The 27814-nt window shown below is 42.9% G+C and overlaps 2 protein-coding genes across 6 annotated transcripts in view; both read right to left on the minus strand.

The window, feature by feature from the left end:
* Nucleotides 1-10423, minus strand: part of gtdc1 (glycosyltransferase-like domain containing 1) — a 37509-nt gene extending 27086 nt beyond the window's left edge. The window contains exons 1-2 of one of the 3 annotated variants that reach the window (XM_012828360.3): nucleotides 9031-10423; nucleotides 3240-3470 (exon numbers count right to left, since the gene is read on the minus strand). In XM_012828360.3, the coding sequence (XP_012683814.2) occupies nucleotides 3240-3470; nucleotides 9031-9143 (344 nt within the window). In that variant the 5' untranslated portion in view covers nucleotides 9144-10423. The remainder of the gene's footprint in view (nucleotides 1-3239; nucleotides 3471-9030) is intronic. The other 2 variants (XM_031584632.2, XM_031584640.2) reach the window with 2 other exon arrangements.
* Nucleotides 10424-10553: 130 nt separating this feature from the next.
* Nucleotides 10554-27814, minus strand: part of zeb2a (zinc finger E-box binding homeobox 2a) — a 50154-nt gene continuing 32893 nt past the window's right edge. For 2 of the 3 annotated variants that reach the window (XM_012828421.3, XM_031584600.2), the window contains exons 3-10: nucleotides 24928-25146; nucleotides 21375-21443; nucleotides 19725-19916; nucleotides 19137-19351; nucleotides 17454-17562; nucleotides 15283-17255; nucleotides 14602-14782; nucleotides 10554-12729 (exon numbers count right to left, since the gene is read on the minus strand). In XM_012828421.3, the coding sequence (XP_012683875.2) occupies nucleotides 12110-12729; nucleotides 14602-14782; nucleotides 15283-17255; nucleotides 17454-17562; nucleotides 19137-19351; nucleotides 19725-19916; nucleotides 21375-21443; nucleotides 24928-25146 (3578 nt within the window). In that variant the 3' untranslated portion in view covers nucleotides 10554-12109. The remainder of the gene's footprint in view (nucleotides 12730-14601; nucleotides 14783-15282; nucleotides 17256-17453; nucleotides 17563-19136; nucleotides 19352-19724; nucleotides 19917-21374; nucleotides 21444-24927; nucleotides 25147-27814) is intronic. The other variant, XM_012828428.3, reaches the window with a different exon arrangement.

Here is a 27814-nt window from a genome sequence, read left to right on the forward strand (position 1 = left end):
AAATGAGGGTCTTTGAAGATGTGGGTCTCCCTAAATGAACCCAGCCCCTGTCGACTCTTCTGTCTGTCAGCCGGCCTGCCTATGAACTGGCCTCTTTGATGTGGGGAACCCACAGGCTGTCCACGAGACCGTGACACCACTCGCCTCTGCCTGCGAGGATTATCCCTCCCCGTATCCTGTCCCATATCTGGCAGTGGAGGACCACATACGTAAACCCCACCGACTCTTACCAATGCAGATATCTGACTCAAACCAGATGAAGGATCACTATTTTTACCCATTTTGCTCCTGGCAAGAATAGTCCACAGGACATCCTGTGTAGTTTCTTGGATTAGTCCCCACGGAACAGAAGGGCTTATTTAACTCCCCTTTGAGTGAGGCTTCCAAAAGGTTATAGTTTTCCTTAATGGACTTGATCAGAGCCACCTTCATCTCAGTAGATGCACCTTAAACTAGACAAGGCACTTGAGGGAGAAAAAAGCCCAGGATTAGAGCCAACACCTGTTTTAACTGCTGCAGGATAACAGATGTTAAACCAAGACATGACACACCAGCCTCCTTGAGTATGTTTTTGCAAAGATTGGCAAGTAAATAAAACCATTGTCCATTGGCTCATCCTCCTAATCTTATAACTGATAGATAAACATGGATGACCTATGTGTTCTTCAACCTAATGGCAAACATATGTCCATAGTGTGGGATAACATGTCATAATTGTCCTTCTGTTCTTCAAGAATGACATTAGCATCACTTAAATGCATTTGTCAATGCCACAAAATAGACCTATAGGCAAGTCTCCATGTTTATCATGCAGAAAGTGCACCTTCAACTGAACTGAAGCTTTAATGATAACATCAGCCACAAAGGCAAAATAGTTCATACAACACCAAAGCTTATTAGCTTGCTCTGATCATAAATGATTTATGTAAGGAAAAATGTATAGTCCGCTGTAATATGTTTCCCGATACTGCCCAGCGGACTATACATTATCCCTTACATATCGGACCTCCGAATGTTGGGGTGGCCCATTCAAATCAAAGGAACATTCTGCAGCATTCTGAAGAGCCATATATTGTCATATATGACCTACACAAAGCCTAATGCAGTGGCTTACCACTTCTGTACCATGACTTCTGTCAGAAATCTCACACTGGCAGATATCAAAGGTTGTACTAAGTAATCTCTTTGCTGTCCTCGTGTTTCTTTATTTGTCTGGGTGACTGGTAAAACTGGCTAAATTGTTTATAATAATGTCATAAGAAAAGTATTAGTGCTTCACTTCATACAGGCAACACATCTTTGAAGGCACCATATCAAACTAATTTAAGCACAAGAAAGAAAATATATCCAGCCTCTGAAGTGAATGTACTCTAGATTACCTTTACCCAGATGACCTCATGATTTAGTGGCCTTTCAGGGTTTGTATCTTGTTATGCCAGAAAACCTCAGTACTGATGTTATACGATCATCTTTCCAAATAATCTTTCCTAATACACAGCTGAATCTTTTCTCAATCTCCATATTAAAGGCACTTGTTTCTGTTTATATATGTCTTAAATGTGTGTAGGCTAGCACTAACTCAAGGAAACAAATAACTAGAAATAAAAAGAACAAATTCCAGAAGTTGTTCCAACTTTCTGTTCAGGCATAGGTACAAACTGAACCATCAACAGGGTGAACCTTTCTTGTGCCACCAGGACAGAAGTAGTGCGTGTGAGCTGTTGCACAGTGTGGAAAGTAAATGACCAAAAATACATTCCTATCAAACAATATGAAACAAAGTACCACAATAAATACACAGGCTTAGCATATCCTGACTAGAAATCAGCTTTCTGTTTTCCTGCTTAGATAAATCCATGTTGTTTTGAATTTCTCTACCTTTTCTCTACATCTGCTAAATAACAAAGCGTGCTAAAACTGGCTTCCATTGTACCATATGACGTGTCCACATTCGGCAACTACCAGAAATTTCCAGCGAGCTAAAGCTTCCTGCTGCTGCTGCTGAGAGCTGAGATGGAACCTACCCAGACATATAAGGTTCCAAAAGCAAACCTGTAGACGGAGAGGCTTGTGGGTGGGTGGCCGAGTGTCATTCTTTGCTTAGTCAGGTTTCAAGTCTGCTTGCGAGAAAGCCCATCTAGAAATTACTGTTTTGGAAAGAGAAAGGCTGCTTTTGGCATGGCACTGATGTATTTTCTGGTTTTGCCATGATAAGCCGCAAGGATGTATGTGTTTTCACCCACCATCACAGGTTATTGTCCACGATTAAACACAAACATTATCGACTGACTCTTTGAGCCATTTAACAAAATGCTGAGCTGAGAATGACGAAAAGGTACAGCTAATAGGTCACATTCAGTTCACATGGACCAATATTTTATTTTCTTAGAAATCCTTAATCATCAACTAAAATCAGTGATTTGCATAGGATCAAATCAAAAATAGCATAATGCGAAGGATGCCACAGCTACTTAGAGTGTTTTCCCCACCCACTGTGGGTATCCCACAATGAAAAAAGTCCCCTTCATTCAGCCTGTCAAATTGGAAAGGTTTGGTAGACCATGTCTACAAAATAAAAAGGTGATTACTGCCCCCCACCCCACCCCCACCCCACCCCCACCCCTAGTGTGTTTTCCATAATACTGATACTGTAGATACTGTAAAATAAAACTCTGGAAACACGACACACAGCTTTTCTTAGAAACCTTCTTATGAAAACGATAAAGAGGGGCAGATCGCATAATGCGAGACTAAGTGGTTGAAATGTCAGTGCATCTGATCGAGAGTCAGATATGGGCTATATGCTATGCCCGATAGAGCATGGCAGTCACATGGCTCTGAATTTCTGGTAAACAAAAGCTTATCAAAACAAATCAGACAAAATCAACGTCCCTTGTTAATAAGTGTCGAAAGAGAGGAACGAGATGTGTTTGTTTGTGGGGCTGTCAACCAAATAAAAAATACGATGACTCAGGCATTTAGAGAGGATTCCCCCACCCTCAGTTGTTTGTGTAAGAAAGCCCACAAAATATAGGAAAGAGCCAGAACATCAAACAAAACAGGCCTGCACATTGTTGCTAAAGCGAAATCACAGTATAGCATGGAATGGAATCCTAAATGTCCGACACCTACCATGACATAACAATAAAATAAACCAAAAGACTAAAACAGGGGTTTCCCTCCGCACTGCAAGTCACCCCCATTGTTTTCGGAAGGACAACCCAGACATGATCTCTAACCTGTAGGAGGGACTTTGGGGAATGTTCTGCATGAAGTACAGCGCTGAGGTTCTCGCTCGCCAGTGCCATTTCTTGGCTGGAAGGGAGTAGACCACGCAGTCGTCCATGTTCTCCTGAAGCACATCCATAAGCTGCTTGTGTGAGCCTCCATAGAAGGCTTCCACCAGTAACACACTCATTGGAAGGGAGGTGGATGGGGCTACAGGACTGGACAGTTGGACAGTGGAATACCTGGGACAAAAACAAGAACCAAACTGAGGGCAATGCACAGAAAATCTAGCAGGGCCTATCATTTTTGAAACCCAACATCAAAACAACCAGAAGGCCAGCGATTTCCTGTTTTAGTCAGTTCAGCTAGATTGATGCGGTACCTATGTGATGCATAGGGATGTGGTTTAAATTCAGGCCAAATTTAGTTGAATAGGCCTAAATGGAATCATTGGGGGAACGTTTTGCTGAGTACCAAACAACAAAAAAATGGCATTTTGACCAGAGCACACCTGTACATTTGTCAAACTTTCCTTTTAGATTTCAGACTTCAGTCATGTTGTGGTCAATGTCAGTTGGAAAACTTACACAATAAATACGGTTTATAATGACTGATTATACGCACCTTTCCAAAATGACTAACAGAATTAAAAGGACAGAATTTAATTTTAAAAGTGCTTCAAAAGGTTGTACCCTAATGACTTTAGAGAGAAAAAAATGAAATTACTCTTTAGGGATTTTCCACAGCCCTTTGAAAAGCCACCCTGAGTGGGCTCCGCGTTGCATGTTGTCATCATACCTTTACCACTGAGCAAACATTTTATACAGGTATGGTGTCAAAACCGTTCAACCTCAGAACGGGGACAGGAAAGTGAGGGGTTAATGTCAAAAGCCTCGCCCCCTCACACAGATGCGACAGGGAAACCCCTCAGCCAGAGCCGAGTTGAGTGAGCAGCACCATCGCCGTTCTCACTGCATGCTGCCGACTCATTTCTCTACCACTTTCAAGATATAGTGCTAGGCTAACACCACCACCTCTTCTGTGTGTGAAACAGCCTACAACAGGACCAAAACTCAACAGGAAAAGCCTATTTAAATTCACAGATTACAGATTACCCAGGATGCTGAGGGACTGAGCAACCCCACACAAAGGCTATGAGTGAAATGGGAAGGATGCAGAGAGGTTAAATAATCAAGCACTGGGAATCTGTGACCTGCGAACACATGTGCAGTCAGATATTCCATTTTGTTCATTCACACACTAAGAAGAGGTCAGCATTTACAAAACAGACAAAGAAGAGTGTACTGAAAACCTGTGCGCACACCAACTCATCATCACCTGACTGCAACACTGATGAGTACAACGTCGTACTCAAGCCAGTGTTAACACTAATCATAAACACAAAATTACTGTTAGCAGGTTACTCTATGATGGTAATGGGAAAACCACAGGGCACCGTTAACTACATTTATAAACCTCACCAATGACTCATTTTTGCCATTACCAGCATTACCTGAATGCTACCAAAATGACTTAAGTGTACTGAATACTGTATTATTCACATGTATCATTCACACACACACAGTCTTTCAAAATGTGTGTCAGCAAGACAAAACCGGCTAATGTGGGCAAATCTACATTATTCCAGACAAAATGTTGCAATTCTTACTATGTAGGCATAGTGAAAGGAGATCCGATTTTAAAAGACACAGCAAAAGAACAAGAAAGAAAAAAAAGAAAGATTCAAATGCATGAAGATGTCCATTGAGGAGTTGCAGAGGGACGTCAGAACGATAGCTATGCCAATCCTGATGGCGAAACTCAGCACTGCGAGTAAATCTCCCATGCTGCCCCCAAGGTACACACACAGAAGTGGGTGGATAGGTTTATGTTGACCGGCAACAAGCTCCCAGGAACAGGGATTGTCAGAGCGTGTGTGCCACTGCCTGACACCTCCTTTTTACTCCCTCTAGCCATCCATGGAGGACTGTGTGTGTGTGTGTGTGTGTGTGTGTGTGTGTGTGTATCATCATCCACAATGGAGTCTGACAGGGAAGGAGAGGGCTAAAAGTGATGTGGTCTTTCTGGAGGGCTAATTCAGCCTGGATGATAGATCAAATTAAAGACTCCCCTAAAGTGGTGCATGGAAAACGGCAGATTGAGGCCGAAGCTGATAACTACGCAAGTGAAAGTGAACAAAAAGAAAAAAAAGAAAAAAGGGGAAAAGAAATCAGAGTTTTTTTTTTTATGTCAACCTGTTACTGCTTTGGCAAATACAAAATGATCTATTCCATGAAAATGACCATTTATATGTGTACTATTAAAGTTTCTGTATAATTAATCTGTATATGTTTTAGAGGCAGTAGCTAACCCGGGTGGAACAATCTGGGTCATATTCTCCCTAGAATGTAGGAACAAAAGAAAAACAAACACTGATCATTACTGCCTTTTCATTCACTTTTTGATTTATATCTGAACTCTGCACTTCATATACCATACAAACAATACCGATAAAACACTATTAACACTGTTAAAAGAAGACTATCATCGTACATCACAGAAACCCACATATTTCTCCAATGTAAAAATCCCCACTAAATGTGACCAGCAAGGCCTGGTTACAAACTAAATTATGTAATACAGTTGAAGCTCCACACCCCCATCCATCCCTCACCACACACACACTTTATTTCAGAATGGCAGACTTGGTCATCTATGATTAAAAACATGCACAAAATTTCTATATAAGCTAGTGAAACTGAGAGGCTCTTGCGATGCCTGTATTTTAAATGAGTCATTTTCAGAAGCACTAAGTTAGTGATGGCCTCATTTAGCCCACCAGTCAAAGCTCTGCCCATCAACCAGTCAAGACTTTGCCTATCAAAATAATTTCACTGACTGAACAAAAGGATCAAAGAAAAAGCACATTCAGTGTACCAAGTTATCATGGGCTGCTCTTCACATTCAACAATGCTTCAAGGTAGCCTCTCCCTAGTGCTATGCTATGCTATGCTGTTGTTGAACTACCATTTCACACAATATCACCCATAAAATGTTGAGTAATGTCTTTCCAAACCTTTTCATTTAAAGAGTGTGGGTGTAAGGATTTCAACTCTCTGACAATGCCACTTTCATGGGGTTAGCATATCAGACATGGGGCTTGTAAAGCTATTCATAATTCCTTTGATCTCACATTAAAGAAGCGAGAGGAGGCTAACATTTTCCACGGATTAAGGTTTCGGCGGAATGACTGAGAAGTGACTTTTTTTTCCTCTTTTAATTGAGGCTGTCGTGTCCTCATACCCTGGCTTTATGCTAACGCTAATCATTAAAGGATCCACTGAAAGGGACCACAACTGTAATTACGGGAAAGTGGAAACATGCTAATCTCTCCACGCCTGTGTGGAGGGAGAACGAGCATAGTGGCAGGCTCAGCAGTCTCTCTGACAGAATTGAAGAGCAGACCAATCTAGCTTTGAGCATGCAGACCAGCTATGCAGCCATCAGCGAAGGACAGGAAACACAGAAATCGGTTCTCTCAAGGAGGCTTTCCTAATCATCACTTTTCTGGAGTGAAGAAATTTGGTGCCAAGACTGGTGGCTTACCCTTCTTGTTCCAAATTCGTTTAAAATGCTAATGTATGTTAGCATGTTTCTGTCCTCAGAGTGTACAGTTCATTTAAAGTTTACTGATAGTTCTTTATAGTGTCACTAATGACACATTATACCACAGAGACTAGGAAATACTGTTTTCTGATTGTCTAGCAGGTGTCCATTAATTCTCTGTAACAGGAAGCCTATGAAGTAGATCTGGTGAAAACATTTAACCATAGTAAATAACAGTTGATTGAAAAGCTGCCCATCAACAGAAGCTACTACGGTGAATGTGTAGTCAGGCAAGCTAATGAATGAACAAAATAAATGTTTTCTCTCATTTTGTCAAGTGGTGTAAACCTGATGAATTCTGTGGTTGTATAATATGTTATCTGAAGAGCTGGCAAGCTAGCTAACATATAATCAGCCAGCAAGCTAAAGGATTCAGGCTTAGAAACTGTGACATCAACTGTAACCAGGCAAACTACAGTTGTCCATGTCCATGACTAAATAAAGTAGTACTACGCAGCAACAGGTTGCCTTTTTAAACAGAACCAATTGTCTCTTTTGTGGGCTATGCATGCCTAAATACATGCCTTGTCCATTCATTTTGTGTGATGGGACACCTCGGCGGCTGTTATCCTTGACAAAATAGTGGTTTCAAGACAGTAACACCTCCAATACAGATAGTTATTAGCCTACATAGAACGGTTATGTTACCTTCAGCCTTACAGATGATATTATGATGGGACTGTGAACTGTGCAATTGCATGGGTTTTCTATGTCACTACAAAACCTTTACTCACATCCGGTATAGTGCAATTACAACATGTAAATGCATATACAAGTTATAAAGATTTGTCAGGCAGAGCTGATAGAAAACAAATACATTGTTTTGATCATTTACACCTTACAGTTTGCACAGCAGCCCACTGGGATAATGTAACGTGATTTAATCAAGGGATTGCCCAAAAGAGAAAAAAAGGTTCTACATCTGTTACAACTGTTAAACCTACCTTGAAATAGGCCGCAGCATTCTAATCTCCTCGTTTCGACATGTGCCACAAATTCTATAAATGACTGCATATGTTGTAAAATACATAATTTTTCTACATGACTTAATTTACACGCAATGTAATATAAAAAATAATAGCTCATGCAACAGGCTTAACGTCTTCAGTGTTTATTGAAAACTAAGATAATCGCAGACACAACACAGTGGGTATTGGTGGAGAGATGCTAATACAGAAGGAAACTGCACACAACACACGGACTTCAAAACGCGAACAGAAATTAACGCCAACATCTACACAACAACGGAACACGATCTAACTCTTAAAAATCTGGCAGAAGTCACATTAACAGGCACAAACACAGCCTTGTGGGGCGAAGCATTTACACACAGTGTGCAAATCCCCTGCACGCTACAATATTGTCCAGAATTTCTATTTCAGTGCAATTTCATCTCCATCTCCTTGTCAATTAAGGTCGTCTATCCATGTATTGACCAGACCAGCCATTAGTGTTAGCGTTGTACCCTGCCTTGTTTAAAATGTTGGCAACTGCATCAGTTTTTGGTTAAATGATGCAGTAGCTGAGTCATGTCTAACCACATCAGTAACATTAACCAAAAGTCTGTCTTCCTTTTCAGCCACCACGCAGTAACAAAGTTACATTTTAGGCGTGTGACATAAAATACGCTTTTTAGTCATGCTCTGCACTTTATATGGAGGCAACAGAAGCTATGCGTTGGATTTGATTTTAACATTAATTACAAAGCCTTATGTAGGCCTATTAGGTTTAGTAATCTAGGGCTGTTTTAAGACTGCAGCAAATAGCACGTGGTCGTTTCAATTAAACGATAGCCTTGAATCATAGAACCCTCGAAGGTTAGCATCTCTTACTCCAAGCCTATACACAACAGCTAGCATGTAAGGCCTGTTCAACGAGTGTAGTATCCAATAACCTACAATATCTATGTATGCATTCCATTTTAATAAATAGTGCTTTCTGTCACTATACATTTTCCCCGAGTCACATTAGCCTTCCATGGTCTGGACTTTCAACCATGCTTGATAACTTAGCTCGATGTTTCTTAGCCTACATTTCTACTACTGCAGCTATGACACTATTGAACAATTAATCCTATTAAGTAGAACTCGTTAGTTTACGTGTTTCACTTATTAGTCAAGTCGGCAGTTCGCTTACTTCGGACGCGAACCACACAGCTGCACTGTTTCTTTGCGATGCGATACAGCACTCACCTCTTCTTCCTGAAACGCCCTAGACCCGCATAACACGTAGGGACGTAATGACGTCATCGCCTAACTGTCTTGGGACATTGGACTGAATCACATCATGGGCTACTCATAAATGTAGCAATATTTTCATATCCCGAAGCCTCCGTTATCTTCTTTTTTTTTTTTTTTAAAGCAAAAGCCTCTTGAATTCGAGCCTTATGTAGCCTAAATACTGTTACGTGGTGTTGCGATGAGGAAGCTGTGAAAACCTTTATGTGGTGAGTGTTGGGTCTTAATGTTGAACAAGACCTAGGTTACTCAATGTTAAGTTACCTCACTCCTGTTCTACTTTTTCATCTTCCTTAGAAACCACCTGGCAGTATTATGTTTGTTAAATGTTTTTTAAAAAAAGGCTAATGTTTTTTGTAAGTTTTATTTGTTTGAAAATAGATGTTATATGTTTAATTGTGACAGGCTGGCAAAGTCTGCTTTTCCAGGGCCTAATTCTGAATTATTCGCACTGTGAATTTACGCCTGTTTGAAGATGAATACAACTTTCTTCCTTCCCATCTCCTCTCTCTTAGCTCTTTCTTCATTGTCTTCTCCCTCAGCTGAGAATGTTTCCACAGCTACCTTTTCACTATGGTTAGCTGTGTCCCATTAAAATCAGTCATATAACTAAAATTTTAGTCTCATAATGACACCTTGGTATTTATTTTCTATTAGGCTACATTAGACCAGACTCTTCCTTGCATACTGTATTGGTCTAGACATTATAAAGCAATATTTCCTTCATAGTGACTGTATGTGGCCCAATTGGTTCTCCTTCTGTTTCTTCTATTAAGAGTTGAATTAGCAAGGTCATGGTTAATGTGATTCCTCAGATCGAACTTCCGCAGTTCAGTGCCATGTTGGCAGCCAGCAGCTGATGGCAATTTAACTCCAGCCAACATCATTCAACATCAAAGCCAGCTAATGTAATTTTAGCCTCTCTGAAACACTCTGATAAAGTTGCCACTCAAAATTAAACCCACATCAGAAGGTAAAAGTTCAAATTATTGAACTGAGTGAATAACCATTTAAATGATTAACGGGGCAGAGTGGCCTAATATGATGATTTGTACATGTATGTGTGAGTTTGTGTGTGCATGCTGGTATGTGTGGATGTGCATAAGTCTGTGTGTGTGCGTGCATTTTTAGTGACTGTAAGGATTGAGACATAAGCTCGACATGAAACGTATTTCTCATGCTCTGCTAATCATCCCCATCTTCATTTTGGCGCGTGATAATGAGTCCTTCACTGAGCCTGGGTCATTTGTGCTCACATGTACTTTTAATGCACATGGGTAATATTATTTAATTCACTGTGCTATCAAATCGTTCAATTACAGAAGTGAGTATACTCAGATGGAAACTTAAATGTTTGTATAGATTATCTGTGATATTGTTCTGTGTCTCTGAATGTGTGCAGTAAATTAGATCTTGCAAAAATTAAATTTGGCTACATTTATTCGAGCAAGGTCATTTCCAAGAGAAATTACAAATTAAAAATTCAATTACACTTCAACAGACATTTCAGGAATTCCATTAACAACAGTCCCTCTTCATCTCTTTAGCTAAAAAAAAAGAATAAAGTGGATTTTTTTTTCTTCTTTCAGTCAAAAATACAGTGTTTTCACAATATTGTATCAAAAGTTCCCAAATTTTTGAGTTTCCAGTATCTGGAAAGTGAAGGAAATAGAACAATTAAAGAAAATTTAACATTACATTGTACAATGAATGGTTCCTGATACAATAAAATGCTCTTTTTATGTAAAATTTGCTCCATTAATCAATGACAGGATCCTTTTACTAAAATATATCTATATATTGAGGAACTATAATACTGTACACTACAGTATGAAATAAATAAAATTAGGAAATATAAAATGAGTCACATAAATAAAATGGTATTTTAAATTTAAAACAAATGAAATTTGAACTTGGAAAAAAATCAAAGAACAAAAAAGTAATACTGACAAAAAATAACATGAAAAAATACTGAAAATTGCACAGACATATGTAAACTAAAGAACTGCAGCCTAGCTATACTAATACTGACATAGGTACTTCAAAGAACAGGGTGAATAGTTTATTTAATACTGAAGCCGGCGCAAAGAGAACACAAGTAAACTTTGCGTTACGCTGTACAAGGATGGCACTTTCAGATACACACAGGTAAGAGGGTTTGCATATAAGGCTTTTCTTTAAAGAAACACAAAGTGAGGCTCGCAACAACACACCAGACAATGAGCCGTACACATCATAGCTTCAATCTCCCTTCCCTGTAATCCCCCAGTCATTTTAAGACTTCAGACATTTTGAAAACAGGTACAGGTATTGTTTAAATAGCATTGTTTCACATAAAAGTCAGAGCGAGGCCCAAGATGTGTGGTTGGTCTGGCAACTGGAGGGCAAAACCAAGGACATCACAATAAGTGGTAGACATAATATAACACTAGCGCACTGCTACCGTGCCCTCAGACACGTTACAGACGTGTACACATAGGCAACACATTTTTTTCTAATATGTTTTTTTTGTAGTGATTTATCAGACAGAGTGCAATTTCCTGGCTTGTGCTATACACACAATGAAACACAGGGGTTGAGGACATCAGCACCACACGACTTTCAGGCGTTCATACTGTACATAAAAAAGGACTTCATTTTATTAATTCATAATGATGAACATTATTACTTATACTTTGCATAATACGGATTCTTTAACAATCCCACCCAGCCTGACAGTCCAGATTTAGTCCATCGCCACACTCAGACACACGACTTGTTTTCATCTTTTCAAGCCTCAGGCACACACTTGAGTTACTGAGCCACAGCAGTGTGTTCTTTTGTTTGTTTTGTTGTTTTAAAAAAAAAACTAAAAACAAAGCTGGCTTCAAGTCTGCCACTGGAGTCGAAGAAGGAAACCAAGCACATGAGCGCGTGAAAGACAAAGAAAAAAAGGAAAAGGAAAAGAATGCTGGAAGCTTTTATCCAAAATGCAGTAGTTAATCAGCGTCCTCCTCCTTCTCTTCCTCCGGGTCTGACTTGCTCCCTGTTTTCCCTCCTGGCGAGTCCTTGTCTTCCGGACCCCTCATCTCTCCGATCTCTCCACCCACGTCTTTCGTCGGGCTCTTCCTCTCAAACCCTTCCCTTTCCTCCTCCTCAGCTTCCATCTCCTCTTCACCAAACCCCTCCCCCCGCCTGTCCATCACTTCCCTGTAGGCCCCGGACTCCACCTCCCTGGCCCCGCCTCCCTCCAAGCCGTCTCTGAGGATGGTGCCCCCCCGGCCTGCCGCGCCCTCCTCCGCCTGGTCCTCCGGGTCGGAGTAGCTCAGGGGCCCGAGGCCCTGCAGGTAGGCCCTCCTCATCAGCAGTTCGGTGGGCTCCAGGGGAGCGCTCTTGTCGCGCACCTCCCTCTCAGCTGCCTCGCGCTCCTCAGCCTCGCGCTTGCAGTAGGAGTAGCGGTGGTTCATGTGCTGTGAGTAGGAGCCCGAGTGCGAGAAGCGCTTGCCGCACTTGTCACACTGGTAGGGCTTCTCCCCCGAGTGCAGGCGCGAGTGCTCGATGAGGTGGTGCTTGTGTTTGAAAGCCTTCTTGCAGATCTGGCACTGGTGGGGCCGCTTTCCTGCAGAAACACATGGAACACACAGGAGCCAGAGGGTTACTGCTGTGCTTGACGTTTCATCCCAAAACAGCAAATTAAATGCATCTCTGACTTTCCAATATTAATAACTCTTCATATAGGCCTACACACACATTTTAACATGTCCAGAATATCTTTGCAAAATACTTCATGTTTTAAATTCCTCCATACACAACTAAATCATTTTTTTACTTTTCAGAACCTGACATTAAAAAGATATGAAGTACAAAGTAGACCTGGGCTATATCATTGTGGTATATCATTGTATAATAACATCTTCAAAATGACACCACAGTATGTTAAGTATATACTTATGTAGGTATTTCACATGAGTCAGCACTAGTCTTACATTGTTATTCTTTCATTAACAGCCACCATCCTAAATTTCAGGCCTTATTTAGATTTGCCACAGAGAATACTAATAGGAGGCTAGGCTAGGTGACAATCCCAGAGTTCTATTCTGAGGTTGTCTGTGACTGTGTTGAATGCGGCCAGTGAGATCAGGTGATTAGCACACCGTGCGGCACAAGGTGAAACTGAGGCGGGCTGCATCATACACAGCGTGCGTGCTTAATGACATCATGCCTCCAGATTAAAAATGCTTCGTTAAGCCAGTCTCCTTGTGACAGTGTGACGTGTAAAAGGATCTGATCTACTTCTCTCTCTCTCTCTCTTGCTCTCTCTCTCTCTCTTCCTATCAATCTTGATCACACACACAAACTCCCTATAAATACACTGTATATATTTTAACACACTGGTTTCTCTGCTTCCCTGTCCCCTCAGCCCATATGAGATTCATTGTATCTCTTGGTAGCTGTAGACGCGTGGTTCAATCCAAGGAAATAGTGTTGTAGGGCTTTGTCATCTGCCTTGTCCTTATCAAAATATATTAACCCCCTGTAGACACACACCAAGGCACACAAGCTCGAGTGCAGATGCGCTGAGAGATGAATGTGTGTACTGTATTCTTGGCCATAGATAGCCGAGGAATGCCTGCGACGCCTTCCATAGCAGCCATACTCGAGATACCCCCCCCCCCCCTTATAACCACCCCCACCACCTCCTCACCCCACCAGCCTCCCCCCATCAAGTTCAAAAATAGACGAGACAGCGGATTCCTCGCCATGCATTCCTGTACCGAGGAATGTGGGCTTGGGATGATGCAAGCTAGTGAAAGAGAGGAGTCCCCAGAATGGAGGCGAGGTAGTGGGGGGGGGGGAGAGGGATGGTGAGGGGATGCAGGGAGGGGGTGGTCACATCGTCGCAGAGAAATGCCACACACAGACACACACATTAGTCTCTCATGCACCTGGCTCTTCATGGTATGTTGCTGTGCTGATTGACTACTCTTTTTCTGCTCACAAGGATTTCATTGTCTACGTGTTTAAGAAGAATGTGGTGTAGAAGTATTCGGACTATTTGCACAATATGCACTAGACTTATCACAGATGTCAGTGTGATATTAAATGTAACAGTTTAATTACATTTGTATTGGTATTAGGATCATAAATATGGGCACTATAACCTAAAACTATTTTGTGGGACAAATATTAACTGAAATTTATATTTTAGGCTCTTTGGATTTTAATTAATTATTTCACGTCACGAGACATACTTATGCTAACGCCTGTCAAAAGGAAAGAAACATGTTAAAGGTTATACAACTTAAAAAGTGCATGGATGGAGTCAAATACAGGTAAGGGTATGGGAAAGCAACAAAACATAACGACAAAAAAACCCAAATAATAAACAGATGGATAAATCAACAAAACAAATGTGGGGTGGGGTGGGGGGGTCACAAGTGGGTCATGAAGGGGAGGGGGGGGGAAAAAGAAGTGTCTGAACTTTATATACCTGTGTGCTCATATTTGTGTCTTAGGAGGGAACTGGTCTTCTGGAATGTTTTGTCGCACAAGTCACACGCGTACATACCACTTTCTGTCTTCTTAATCTTCTTCCGTGAGAGCAGCGAGTCGCTGTCTGTCAGGTCCTCCAGGCCTGACAGATAGTCTGCTGTGCTGTCCAGTAGATCCCCCTGTGTGCGAAAAGCAGATTTTTGTTCAATACTTTTGGTAATCCACACCTGCCACCTAGGCGTAGACACCTTCTGCTCCATGTTTGATCCCAAGTCTGGACAGGGCTTATCTCCACAACCTGTATAAGACCCTTATCGTCAGGAGATGTCTCAAAAGGGTAACATATGGGCTTTTTGCAGCAGAGCAGTGGATTTTAGTGTGCATTTGCAGAAAGCAAGGAAGCACCTCCTGAGGTAAATTGGTTTGCTAATCTCATCAATTTAGTCTAATTGCACACATTTAGGTTATATTAAGGGAACAAGCTCACATTCATTCAAGATAAAACCAGCTATTTTATGTACAGTATATAGTTAACCACCACTGATAAGATACAATGAAAAGATAAATGCTCAAAATGCCATCTGTGACTCCCAACGTAAACTCTCATGACTACAACCAAATGAATTTGAAAACTGCAGACTACTTTGTGAAAATAGATGAAAATGTGTTATTTTTTTACCTGGAAGCCAGGTTTCCGTTGGTACTTCCTTCGTTGTTGCATTTCTGCAAATGTGGCTGCCCCCGCGGCATAGGTATACGCCATGTGTGGCAGGAAGCTCATGGGGTCCAGTCCTGGGTAAGGCCTCAACCCTGGGATGCTGGCCTGGGCAGGAGGCATGAAAGATGGCGGCGGAAATGCCCCATGTGGCGGGAGGGATGTGTACATATGCCCCCCACCGAAGTGGTTGATTCCAAAAATGGGGCTGGGACTCTTATCATGCTGGCTCTCGCTGTTACCCATGGCGTTGCTGTTGGACCCGCTGAATTCCTTCTTGATGTGGGCCAAGTCCAGAGGCTCTGTTCCCTGTTCACGTTTTAGGGGTTCGCTGTGGCGCTCTATGGTAAAACCATTTAGCTTGGGCTTTCGTTCTGCTTTGAGGTCCCTTATGTGTCTTGGCAAAGACAAATCCAGTGGTTCACCATGGGCATCTTCAGAGGCAAGACTGTTTGGAGTGTAAGAGCTACTGTGTGAGTTTTTCGAGGATGTCGACGAGAGGTTCAGAGGGGAAGATGTGTCACTTCTCAAGTGGTCCAAGGAGTCAAGTGGTTTTTCTCCCATCTGCCTCATGCCTGTAAACTGGTGATGTTTGCTGAGTCTGTGTCCAGCATCACCATTCCTCTGGAGTTCTGAAACAGATTCTCCATACTGGGCAAGGGAAATGGGGGATCTGGCAAGTGCTGATTCCCGTGCCAAGCCATGGTTGCTGTCAACACTGCTTCGCTCCGGAGGAGGTGACCTCTTCCTTGATGCAGTTTGGTGCGAATGGGCTTTCCACTGCGCGAACCATTCCTTGACAAACTCCTGGGGGAGGCCCACTGCGATGGAAATCTTGAGCAGCTCCTCAGAGTTTGGCTCTGTGTTCATGGCGAAGTAAGCTTTCAGTACAGACACATGGTCCTTGAAGAGGTTGATCGGACTGGTGGCGGCCCTCTCAGACAGGGCCGACGATATCATCATGGCCTGTTGCTCAGCGCTGAACAGCCCTCTGTGGGTTGGAGTAAGACTTTCGCTTGGCTTCAGGGCAGCCTTGATCTCCTCATTCATCTTACACAGGTACCGTTCATGTTGATGCAGAGGAATAGGGCCAGGAAAGGTCTCCTTGCAGAACTGGCAGGAGAATAGTGCGTACTGGGCATCTCTCTCCTGGGCCTTGTCCTCAGTGCTGTGGTTGGGTTTCTCCTTCTTGATATCCACCACCCGCCTCTTGGAGTCCTCAGTGAGACTCTGTAGGCAGGCTTTGGCCTCGTTGACCTTTTCCAAGGTGTAGTCAATAATGCTTTTGGTGGGGCTGTTGTGGCCGACACCGGGAAAACCCGCTCGGGGAGAGGCCAGTGCCCGCTTCTGTTCCTCCATCTGAGCCCCCATCTCCTTCATGTAAGCCCTCAGCTTCGAGATGTCCTCAGGGTTGCCATCCAGCTTTTGCCGGCAGACAGTGTTGTCAACGATTTGTAGGACCTTCTGCACCTCGCTTAGGTTGTTACTCATTAGGGGATAGCCCAGGAGATGGGACTCCAGCCCCATCCCAAGGTGCTGCAGGGGGTTCTGGGAACTATGCAGTCCAAGAGGGCTCCCGCCTCTACCACTTCCATTGACATAGGTGCCCGGACCTCCAAACTCCTGCTGGGTGGCCATCATGAGCCGGTATTCGTTGAAGTCCATTGGCTCTGCTTTGATGTCAGTGTGGCCAGATGGGTCTGACATGCCCATGGGTCGCCCGTTCTCCAGTTTGTGGCGAAGCTGCGCCAAGGCAGGACTGCCCGGCGAAGAGGCAGCGGAGTTGGGAGAGGAGCCCGGCTTGGAGCCAACCCCGTTGCGCACACGGCCGTTGATGGCAATCAGGCCGATGCACTTCTTGCTACTGATGTGGGAGCTGTAGGAGCCAGAGTGGGAGAAGCGCTTCTTGCAGTTGGAGCATTCATACGGCTTCTCACCTAAGAAAAAAAGAGAGGTTCCATTTTGACTTGAGTTTTAACAAGGCAACACCGTCTTTAATTTTTGCAACTAATAATGCAATTTCTTTTAGGACACAGACAAACAAATGTGGTGCTATTAGCATGCATTCCTTCTAACATACAATTCACCATCATTTTTTTTCATCTCACAATGGAATGGACAAGAAGTGAACCTACCGCTATGAATTCGAAGATGCTCCTTCAGATGATGTTTGTATTTGAATGCCTTGCCACACTCAGTGCATTTGAACTTTCGGTTTGTGGCCGCTTCGTTTAGTATCTGGGGCTGTCGAAGAGAAAAGGGAAATTGCAGACGTGAGTACTAATCAAGAATCTCTTTGACACCCTCATACCTCCACCATGGTGATAAGTGGATTTCACCAAAAAAAGCAAAAGAAAAATAAATCTAATTGTGCATCTCTGGACTGATATCACTATATAGAAGATACAAATATGTGGGATGAATCAGTTCAAAGGTGTATGTGCCATTTCAGAATCTAAAATTCAAATGAATTCACCCAAGTAGAGAGATAAATGCTAAACAAAGGTCTTAGGGTGTAGGTGGGAGAAGGCTACATTAAATTGAAGGAGGAACACGCCCAATGCACAATGTTTGTATTATATGTGATTACCCTGACACGCATAGTTTGTTCAAACCCCATTACAACAGTGTTGTCTTTGGGAAGCCTTCCGCTGTTAGCAACAGTGTAAGATTTTAGAAGGTGAGATTAGATGTGAGAAAATGTGGGACACTGCTGAACTTTCACAGATGGTTTCAAGTGAGAAACAGCACCACGCTAACTCAAAATGTGACCGGGAAAAAATAAACTTAAGTGTGAGTCTGAGCAAACTCCTTTGGGCCTTTTGAGGAAAACCCCCTCAGAGCAAATAAACAAATACTTTAAGTCATCTGAGGATTAGGATACTCTAGATCACAGGAGAAAAGGCCATCTGCTCATGTTTAAGTCTGTCTGAAGGTGTGTGTCTGTGCATGCATGCGTGTGTGTGTGTGTGTGTGTGTAACAAAGCGTGTGTGGGTGGAAGGGTCTGTGTGGCTGGTAGGGTAGCAGGTGAAAACTAGATATGCATATTTTTAAATGCATATGTTATACCTCCAGCAAACAACCAAAAGCTCAATTGCCACAACCAGCACTGACCCACATCACAAAACATACATGAACCAGGCTTCTAATTCAATATCATAAATTAGGGCATGACATTCCCCCCCCCCCCCCCCCCCAGCAGCAAGGCTAAAATTGTTGGGTCGGACATGCTAAAAAAAATCATCCTTACTGCTGGCCATATTTGCATAATTTTACATCAGTTCCATTCTGGTAACAGCTGATGCAAAGAACTGGGCTGATTTAAGGAACTCGATGTGCTAACACATCCCACACATGCATCACCGTGGGCGGGGGCTCAGGGGAAGACAACAAAGTGCAGCTGTGGCTCCAGAGCGACCAGGAGAACGGGATTTGACAGGGGCTCAGAGGAAGCTAGCACAGTCCAAGTGGAGACTCACACGGCTGGGGAGAACCTCAGTACATTTGGCTACCGGTATAAAAATATTCAAAATGACTGATGTAAATTAGCAATGCAGTCACAAGGACAGAGAGTATGAATATAAAATGGAATTGTTGTGGAGCAAAGGACTAATTTGAGCATGCAAACAGCCAGTGTGAAACATTGGTTTCTGTGACGAAGTAGGTCGCTCAAAAAAAAAAAGAAAACCTCACCTCATATGGTTCACCCAATACCTTTTTTTTGACTAGTACTAGATACAAATTGAAAGTGGGTGGCAACAGCTGGGACAAAGAAAGAAAGACGGGGGGGAAAAATAGAAAGGATATCCTGTCTCACCTGGTCTCTGGCTGGCTTGTGGGTGGCCATATGGCGCTCCAGCTGTGTGCGGTAGGCAAATGTCTCACTGCACAGGGGGCATGGGAAGCTCTCTTCATTCTTCTCGTGGCGATACTTGATGTGTTCCTTGAGGGACGTCAGCCGCTTGTAGCCACGGTCACAGTAAGGGCAGGTCAGCAGTTGGGCAAAGTCGTCTGGCGTCCTGGCTGTCAGGTCTGACCGGTGGAATTTTTGGGGGTTGTTGGGGGGGCACAGGGAAAGCAAACGGTCAGAAGGTCAGCAAATGGTCGGTAAGGGGAGAAATGCTCGACGAAGGTGCTGTGTTGGACACAGTGTAATATTGCAATCTGCTCCACAGAGAGCTGTGGACATCTGTGCATGACTTGTGTATCGAGACACGGAAAAGAAAAAAAACTCTCACACACACACACACATTCATTTCCAACAACGATTTACTCAGAGGGAAAGAATGAATGGGTCTGGTCTTATACAGCTTACTGACTAATCTCAAAGTATTCTGAAAGTGATATAGTTTCTAAATAACAACTGTAAGAAAAAAAATATGAAAAGTGATTTAAGCGATCTAACCATTTTCATTTTCGTCATGCCCATTGGCCTCTGGGGTGCCTACACGGGTGACCTCCTCCGGGGCTTCTGGGTAAATGATGGCCGTGTCACCGCGTTGCAGGTACTCTGCGATGCTGGCCGCGTGGCCCTCATTGTCCTCCAGCTTTCTCTTGGCAAAGAAGCTATCCAGCTCTGAGGTGCCATCTTCCTTGACTACGGGAGAAGAAGAGAGAGAGAGAGAGAGAGAGAGAGAGAAAGAGAGAGAGAGAGAGAGAGAGATATTAATGAGTACTCAGTCAGTGGTCCTTAGACTATTCCTCTTCTGGTGGGGGGGGGGGGGACCTCTTGTGACAGTCTGCCATCAGGAAATAAGTTCTTGTAAATGTGATAGAAGAGGAAGCTGACCATTAGGACTCTACTTAAGAATGGAAGTATGCATTTAAGTTGGAGGGTAATGGCCAGTGCGAAGACGAATAGGAGTCAATTTTGTCATCAAGCACCGTTTAAGTATCCTCTTGCAGGGTGGGAAAAGCTTAAAACATTTTTCCGTGTAATGGATAATTGGTTTATGTTGCAATTAGATTTTCTAGAAGTTACTGATCTCACTTTGTAAGGCACAACATGCACTCACAAGCACCAGCTGGATAATGAAGCTTAGGTTTTGTTCGACATCAAGAATTCAACACAATCAGACATGGTCTAATGCATCCTTTTTCTTTTCGATTTACTTGAAATTCAATAGAAATCTCTCAACTTCAGTCTGTGCAACATTCAGGAGCTTACAGTGTTGTGGAAACACTTGTTTGAGATCAGTATATTTTCCCTCTGCAAATGTGTCCAATTTCACACATCTTATACCTGGGCATTGTATTTTTTGTAAAGAAGGTCAAAATATTTATCACAACAGAACCGAAAGCTGTTTTGAGTTGTTCTGTTATAACCTGGGATTTAACACAGGGACCCATGGGCAAGAAAATAAACATTTTATTGTCTCATTGTAAACTAATTTAAAAGTACATGAACTGAACAAATCGGATTTGGTGCAAAACTCGATTTTGTGGCAAAATGTGATTTGCGGTGCACTCTCCCTCAACTTACAAATGTTTACTTTCCATCTCCCCCTGACACGCGTGAGGGTGAATAATCACAAATGCCTGTGTGTCTATGAGTGTGTGTGTGTGTGTGTTTGTGTGTGTGTGTATGTGTGTGTGTTTATGTGTGTGTGTCTTTCTGAGTAAATGTGTGTGACTGCACATGGACACAACTGTTTGAGAGTATCTCGTTATGTAATTAGTGTAAATGAAATGCTGCAGCAAATCCACCTAGCATAATTATATGAGATGTACTGAGATCCGCAAAAGTAGGTGAAGGAGCAGACGCAGGAGACACAGCGCAATACACAAAACAGCAGGCAGTTTCATAACTCCCATCAAAAATTCACTACCCTGTAAATTATGCTTAATTATGTGATTACAGTGGTGCCCACTATTACCTAGGTGACAACCAAACCTCCTAAACACACATACATGCACACATACACACACACACACAAACACACACACAAGCTTAGATGAAAAAAAGTGAAAGTGAAAGGTTATTAACTTTTCTCAATCAAGTGCGGTGATCAACTGCCCTAAACTAAGGAAACGCTCATACTAGAGTTTGACGTACCTGAACCATTGCCAACTCCATGGAGAGAAACATCTGGGCTCAAAGGGTTGTATTCCTCTTTTCCCTCCTCTGAAACGACAAAGAAATGAAGGATGAGAATCAGTATCACTGCATAAAGTCACACAAAAGATATTACAGTGTAGTCTTGCGCTTACAGAGTATGCTCTCTCTCTGGCAAGAAATGGAATTGATGGTATACTCTGACAATCAGACCACAGCTAATTCATTCCTGCAGTGTTTGAGACATTACTGTCAGCAGAACATCAATGGCAAATGTCAAGGACTTATTTATTTTTGTTTAGCTTTATTTACTAGGCTATTCTGTAAGATAGATGAACCATTAAGTACTCCTCCCCAACAGACACAAACACAATTCGGCCAATTAGGGAGCAGTATTGGATTCATGTGGGTGACCCTCTGACCTCGGGAAGGATATGCGGGACATAAATATTAAAATGAACGACAACACAGGAGGACAATTGACTCATGGACCGCCACCCCTTCCCTTACACTGTTGCCCTGAAGAATCAAATCAAGGTATTTCCGAATGGAAGCAGAGAGGGGGTCTGCTCATATACTGGCTCTATTGTGTTTTGGCCTCCAGGACTCTCTCATGTGACTTCTGCTGGGCAGTCACAAGTATCATAAGCTTCTCTCCAAAAGAGAGGAAAGTGAAGGCTAGGGGGGTGGGGGTGGGGGTGGGGGGTGGGTATTGCACCCCTCCCACTACAAAAAAACAGAGCAAAACAACAGTATGTAGAGTCTGCCTTTTCCCCCTTTGTCCATCGCTGCTCATTCTCTCTTTTTTTACACTCTTTTTTTTTCTCTCTCTTTTTTAAATTTGTTTCTGCTATGTTTCAAAACTGCGTTCAACTTCCTTCCTCATTGTCCAAGTGTGACAAATACTGTATAGGCAGACATGTTTGAAGTGTTCTCTGACGCAGTCATAAATGGCCACCGGAGACCTCTCTCCATGCATTACAGAGCTCGCAAGAGAGATTGTTTCAGATGCCATATTAAAAAAAAAAATTCAAATCTGCAAAGATCCATTCAACCGCAAGCCCATTCAAATTCAAATCAACTGCTTCAATTTGAGTTCATCAACAGAGAAAAGGACCCTGTTATTTTTCAAAGTTTTAGTTTTCAAAAGTTCCGAGAGAAACAATTCGATCACAAGCCGAGGACTTGCCTCAGCATCAACAGCTTTGAGTGAAACCTTCTGTGCCACACTGATAAAACTGCAACGCCACCAGCCAAAACAGGCGGCTCTCCCGGGCTATGAGAAATGAAAAGCAATACACTTTCCCTAGTGGAAGGGGGAAAACTTAGCTCGACTTTCCAAACATTAGCACTGGGACATTTGAGGGTTACGCTAAGGACACAAAAATTATGACGGTTCTCTTTTCAGAAATTGACTGGTGGTCCTGTCAAGTCATCTTCTTTACCAGAAACAAGCATGCTGATAAGCTGAATTTAGCCCTGTTTAACGTTGTTTTCGCATTACTCACTTTCCTAGAGAGTCAAACTCCTCTCTGTGTAATCTTTCAGTTCTGCTTGTCTTAGTCTCATTTTGATCCATTTGGCTCTTTGTTCTCCCTTTTGGTTAGACAGAAGTGCTATATTAGGTTCTTTCAGGTTCATATTATGGTTTAAGTAATATGTTGGCACTCTAATAGGCTACTTCATTTAGGCCTTGTTCAGGCAATAAAAGGGATTGCTAAAAAAACCTGCTACTTCGAAAATAGCACAGAAAAAGTCCCAGACTGTAGGGCTGTAAGTTTATAGTTTCTATTTGAACATTTGGGGATTCATCAGTCATGGGGCTTATGTGGTTTAAAAGAATAAACTTGGGAAAGGTTAGAGTACAATTTAAGGACTTAGCTTGATTAAAATCATACAGACTGTGAACTTACAAAGACATCATTTGCCAAGACCTCCACAAATACCGGATACACTCTAGTGTTCAGTTTTATCAGGTTTCATCTGGTTAACTTGGGAGGTGCAACCATGTATAACCACCAGCTCCGGGGTGGCACCAGTCCCCGCATAATGAAATTGAACCCCAACCCCTCCTCTGGTGCCACCGCAAAATCTACACCTTACCCCTGTTATTCATCGACAGAGTTACATTTTCATCCGTTTTAAATTATGCTTTGTTTTCAGTTATTGAATTCTGTGTTTTGTTGTTGTTATAAAGTGGGTCCCCACCTAGAACCCAGTTTTTCGGTTTAGAGGATAGAGCACACCCCACTGACCCCAGGCTGCAGTATGTGCCCCATCTGGCCTCACATGTCAAAAAAGTCTGCACCCGCCAAGGGGTCTCACAGCTAGCCTCAATGCTCTCAAAGTTCTTTTAACCTCACTTCCTCCCTAGGCCTGCTTCAATTTGAAAGCCTCAAACATATTTCCCAGATGAGTGGTGTGTGTGTGTGTGTGTGGGGGTGTGTGTGTGTGTGTGTGTGTGTGTGTGTGTGCATGTATGTGTCAGTGTGTGTGTGTGTGTGGCCATGTCATTAGCAGTGACAAATTGGCCAGTGCTGGTCGTTTTTTAAAACAGTGGGACTCGCCTGAATTCTCTCTCCACTTTGTACGCGTCAAACGGTTCCCCGGAACTGTGGCCCTATTATGCATGTAAATGGCCATCATGGATGCTAAAAATTTCATTTAAAGCCATTAATGACTGCTTCGGCAGGGTCTGGCTCCCCCTTAATGATGCCGTTCAAATCCTAATTAAAAGTATTTGTCTAGTCTCTGTGACTGTGGCTGTCCTGTCATCAGAGTTGATCACCCCTGGCATGGTGACAGGGACAAAGAGACATGGAGCAATACAGAGGAAATAAAAGGATCCAGCACTGTGCACCGCTAATCTCTTAATGGTCACACAAAATGGCAGTGGATTTCAGCTCTGAACTTTATTTTAAAACAAAAGAAAATGAAAAAAGGCCCATTTCTTGCTTTCGACCAAGATAGAGAGTCTTTAACAAGACAAAAAACTTACAGATGATATATAGATATATAGATTCAAATAAAGATGAGAGAGAGAGAGAGAGAGAGAGAGAGAGAGAGGGAGGAAAGACACTGCACCGAGTCGAAGAGGGTGTAACCTGAGATGTACCGTAAGTGAGAGAGCAGTGGTGTGAGTTTTTCACTGTGACACGCCCAAACTCACAAATGCATTATCACTCAACGACTTCTTATCACCAATGAAAACATGGCATTGTCACGGTCAGAGGACTCGTAGAAGAGACCTTGCCAAAGGGAAAGTGCCCACGTTTGACATTTTACCCATCCTCCACCTAGGGGCTGTGGACATTAGTCCTGAAGTTGTGCCCTATTTAAAGAGCTACATGCTGGAGACCATGTGACAGGTGCTTTTGTCCCTTCACATAGTCTCAAACATCAAGTTATTTTTAATGTGCCCATGCAGATAAGTGGCAAGGCCATTTTTGAACCTTGCTGCCTCACCCTCTAAATATATCTTCACCTTCAAGATATTATGTCCCCCCCACCCCACCCCACCCCACCCCCTGCAATGTGGTGGAAGGACACTTACCAGTACCATTGATGTCGCCGTGGCGCCAAACATGGTTGCCCGGGCCATCTCGGCTGTCGATCTCCTCGTTGCCACGGCAGGAGAGCAGGGCGTGGCCCACGCGTGGCGAAGCCTCCAGGCTGGGCACGCCTGCTGGGCTGCCCTCGCCCTCCGACGCCAGCAGCCTGTCCTCTTCGTCTGACTCGGAGCCAGCTTCCACCACATTCTCGTAATTCAGCACTGTAATCAAGAAATAAAAATAAAGATTTCTTTGGTTAATATTTTCATAAAAAACAGGGCAATAACTTTTTCATTTAGCCTTGGCATTTCAGAACAGAACTCATCAGCAAAATATGAGGATTTGTCTTTCCTCCTTTGACATGTCAGTACATTACAAGTGAAAGACTTATTTTCATTATACTGTTTTTCTTAGTAATTTCACACATGTAATTGGCTACAATATTTATTTCCCCCAGTCACACCTTAAACACGGTCTCAAAATTCACAAAACTCAGAAAGCCTCTGAAATAATACGCCAAGCCAGGCCAAGCCGTTTTTAAACCATCATTCAGAATAAAATAAACGTACTATTAAGCTTAGTGAAATGGGGAGGCAGACCAAAGTGTATAAAAAAAAAAGGGAAAATATTTGACTATAAAGTTATGACATCATGGGAACAGCCGTAAAGGAAGTGGGGTCGACGGGACAAAGAGCACCAATTTTCAGGTTCATTTTGAGTGCTGTGTATGCCTAATAAAGCAATCTTTCGTTCGGCTATCAAGCACCTTATCTCTTGAGACAGCTGCCAACTGGAAAAGCGAGTGGGAAGTGGCTCAAATGGCGCGATTTGAGACCTAATTGCTTGTTCTTGAGAGAATTTCAGCTTTTTTTTTTTTTACATTTCAACAAATTAACCTTTCGGGGGTCTGCTCTTTTGGCTCTACTCAGAGCTCCCTCGTGTTCTACACAGACGAAAATGGTTTCAGTCCTCCGAACAACATACCAACGATGACTTCTTTTTTTTTTTCAACCAGGTTCCCAAGGATCGCGGTCCAGTAAGACCTGCTATTTTCTTTCCTCTCTCTCTCTCTCCTCCCCAGAGGACGTGAGGATTAGCCTGCGCATAACTGATCATAATATGATCTTTGTCTGATCGGCGGCTGTGCATTTGCCTCAGCAGACAACTGCACAACAGGTGCAAATTAAAAGGGGAACCATTGCAGGGGTACAAGGGCGAGCAAAATGTGCTGACCCTGGATGAATACCAGGGGAGGAGAGAGAGGGGCAGAGGGGCGTGGGACAAAAACCTTTCTTACTGAGAGGTGTGACCACAAGGATTATTTAGTGTGGGCTCCGGACCGAGAAATGCCTGTGTGTGTGTGTGGGTGTGTGTGTGTGTGCATGAAAAAAGGGGAACAAACTAAAGAGAGACATAAAGAGAGAAGTGGAAAGTAAGATGTGAAAACTCGCTGTGTGGTCTGGATATACCTTGGACCAGAATGCAACTTTTTTCCCTCCCCCTGCCTCCCTCCCTCCCCCCCCCCCCTCTCTCTCTCTCTCTCTCTCTCTCTCTCTCTCTCTCTCTTTCGATCTCACTCCGACATAATAAGCAGTTACAGTCAATTCAAAATTGGGCACAAGTAATCTTCAAAGATGCTTGTTTTGTTTGTACATATAGGAAAATGGTTATTTAAAAAAAAAACTCTTTTAGGCCGGGAGCTCTGGGCACTAGGGACTTATGAGTCAAACCCAGAGCTGCACAGCGCTTTCCTGAGAGCAAACAGGAGGGGGAAGGGTGGGAAGGAGTGGGAGATCGGAGACTGAGGTGAGGGAGCTGAATATTAATACCCACACTATGGAGTTGTTTGACTCAGGCGCTGGCCTTCAAACAATCCCACTCACTCCAGCTGACAGACAGACAGACAGACAGACAGACAGACAGACAGAACGAGACACCGACATTTTGTTTGGTTCTTCATCATGTACTTAAGTTGGCGGCATTTCAGTTTTGTTTTTATGTTTTTTTTTTGCCTGCAATCAACCTGTTACGCGCGTGACCTTAACACCGCAGAACTCATGATAATACGGTCAGTTGATACTTCCACTTTTCCGCGCTCTGCAAACATGCTTACATGTCAAGGATGGCCGAACAGAAAGCGAAGACGAATACCTTCACTTCTGACAACACACAAACAGACGTTCACATATTCCTTTTTCTCACACTCACAAACACACACACATACTCACACACACACACATACCCCCACCCCCCAACTCCCTTACTTGTGCGATCTGAATAGAAAAAAGCCAGCGACTTCCCACACAAAGGCAATCCATCACAATGTTTGCTTCTCAGGTCACATGGGTTTGTCAGTATAGCAGATGTGACAGAGAGCTGGCCTCTTTGTGTGAGTGTGTGTGTGTGTGTGTGTGTGTGTGTGTGTGTGTGTGTGTGTGTGTGTGTGTGTGTGTGTGTGTGTGTGTGTGTGTGTGAGAGAGATAGAGAGAGAATGACTATGTGCAGTTGTTTGCTTACACACACTGCATGTGATCACTTCAATCTACTTACACATTAACATAAATGTACCTCAACATACAACATTTATCTCACTAAACACTCTTTATCTCTTTTCCGAAGGTTATATTTCTGTAATAGCATGTTTTTACTATGCACACAGGCCAAAATCAAAGGAATTTCCTTTCTGCCAGGTCTCTAAAGCACATCCTCCTTTTTGATTCTTTCATTTCAATTCTAGAAATGCTGTTCCCCCAAAGGCCTTTAGTGGTAGTTTAAGAAATCACACCAGTACAGACACACAAACTATCAACTGCTTTCCTTTCTCCCCAACAGTCTTCCTTTTTCAAAATGGTAACGTGCAGCATTTCCCTTGTAAATGGATGCCATGAC

This window comes from Clupea harengus, chromosome 2, assembly GCF_900700415.2.
Source record: "Clupea harengus chromosome 2, Ch_v2.0.2, whole genome shotgun sequence".
Classification (NCBI taxonomy): Eukaryota; Metazoa; Chordata; class Actinopteri; order Clupeiformes; family Clupeidae; genus Clupea; species Clupea harengus.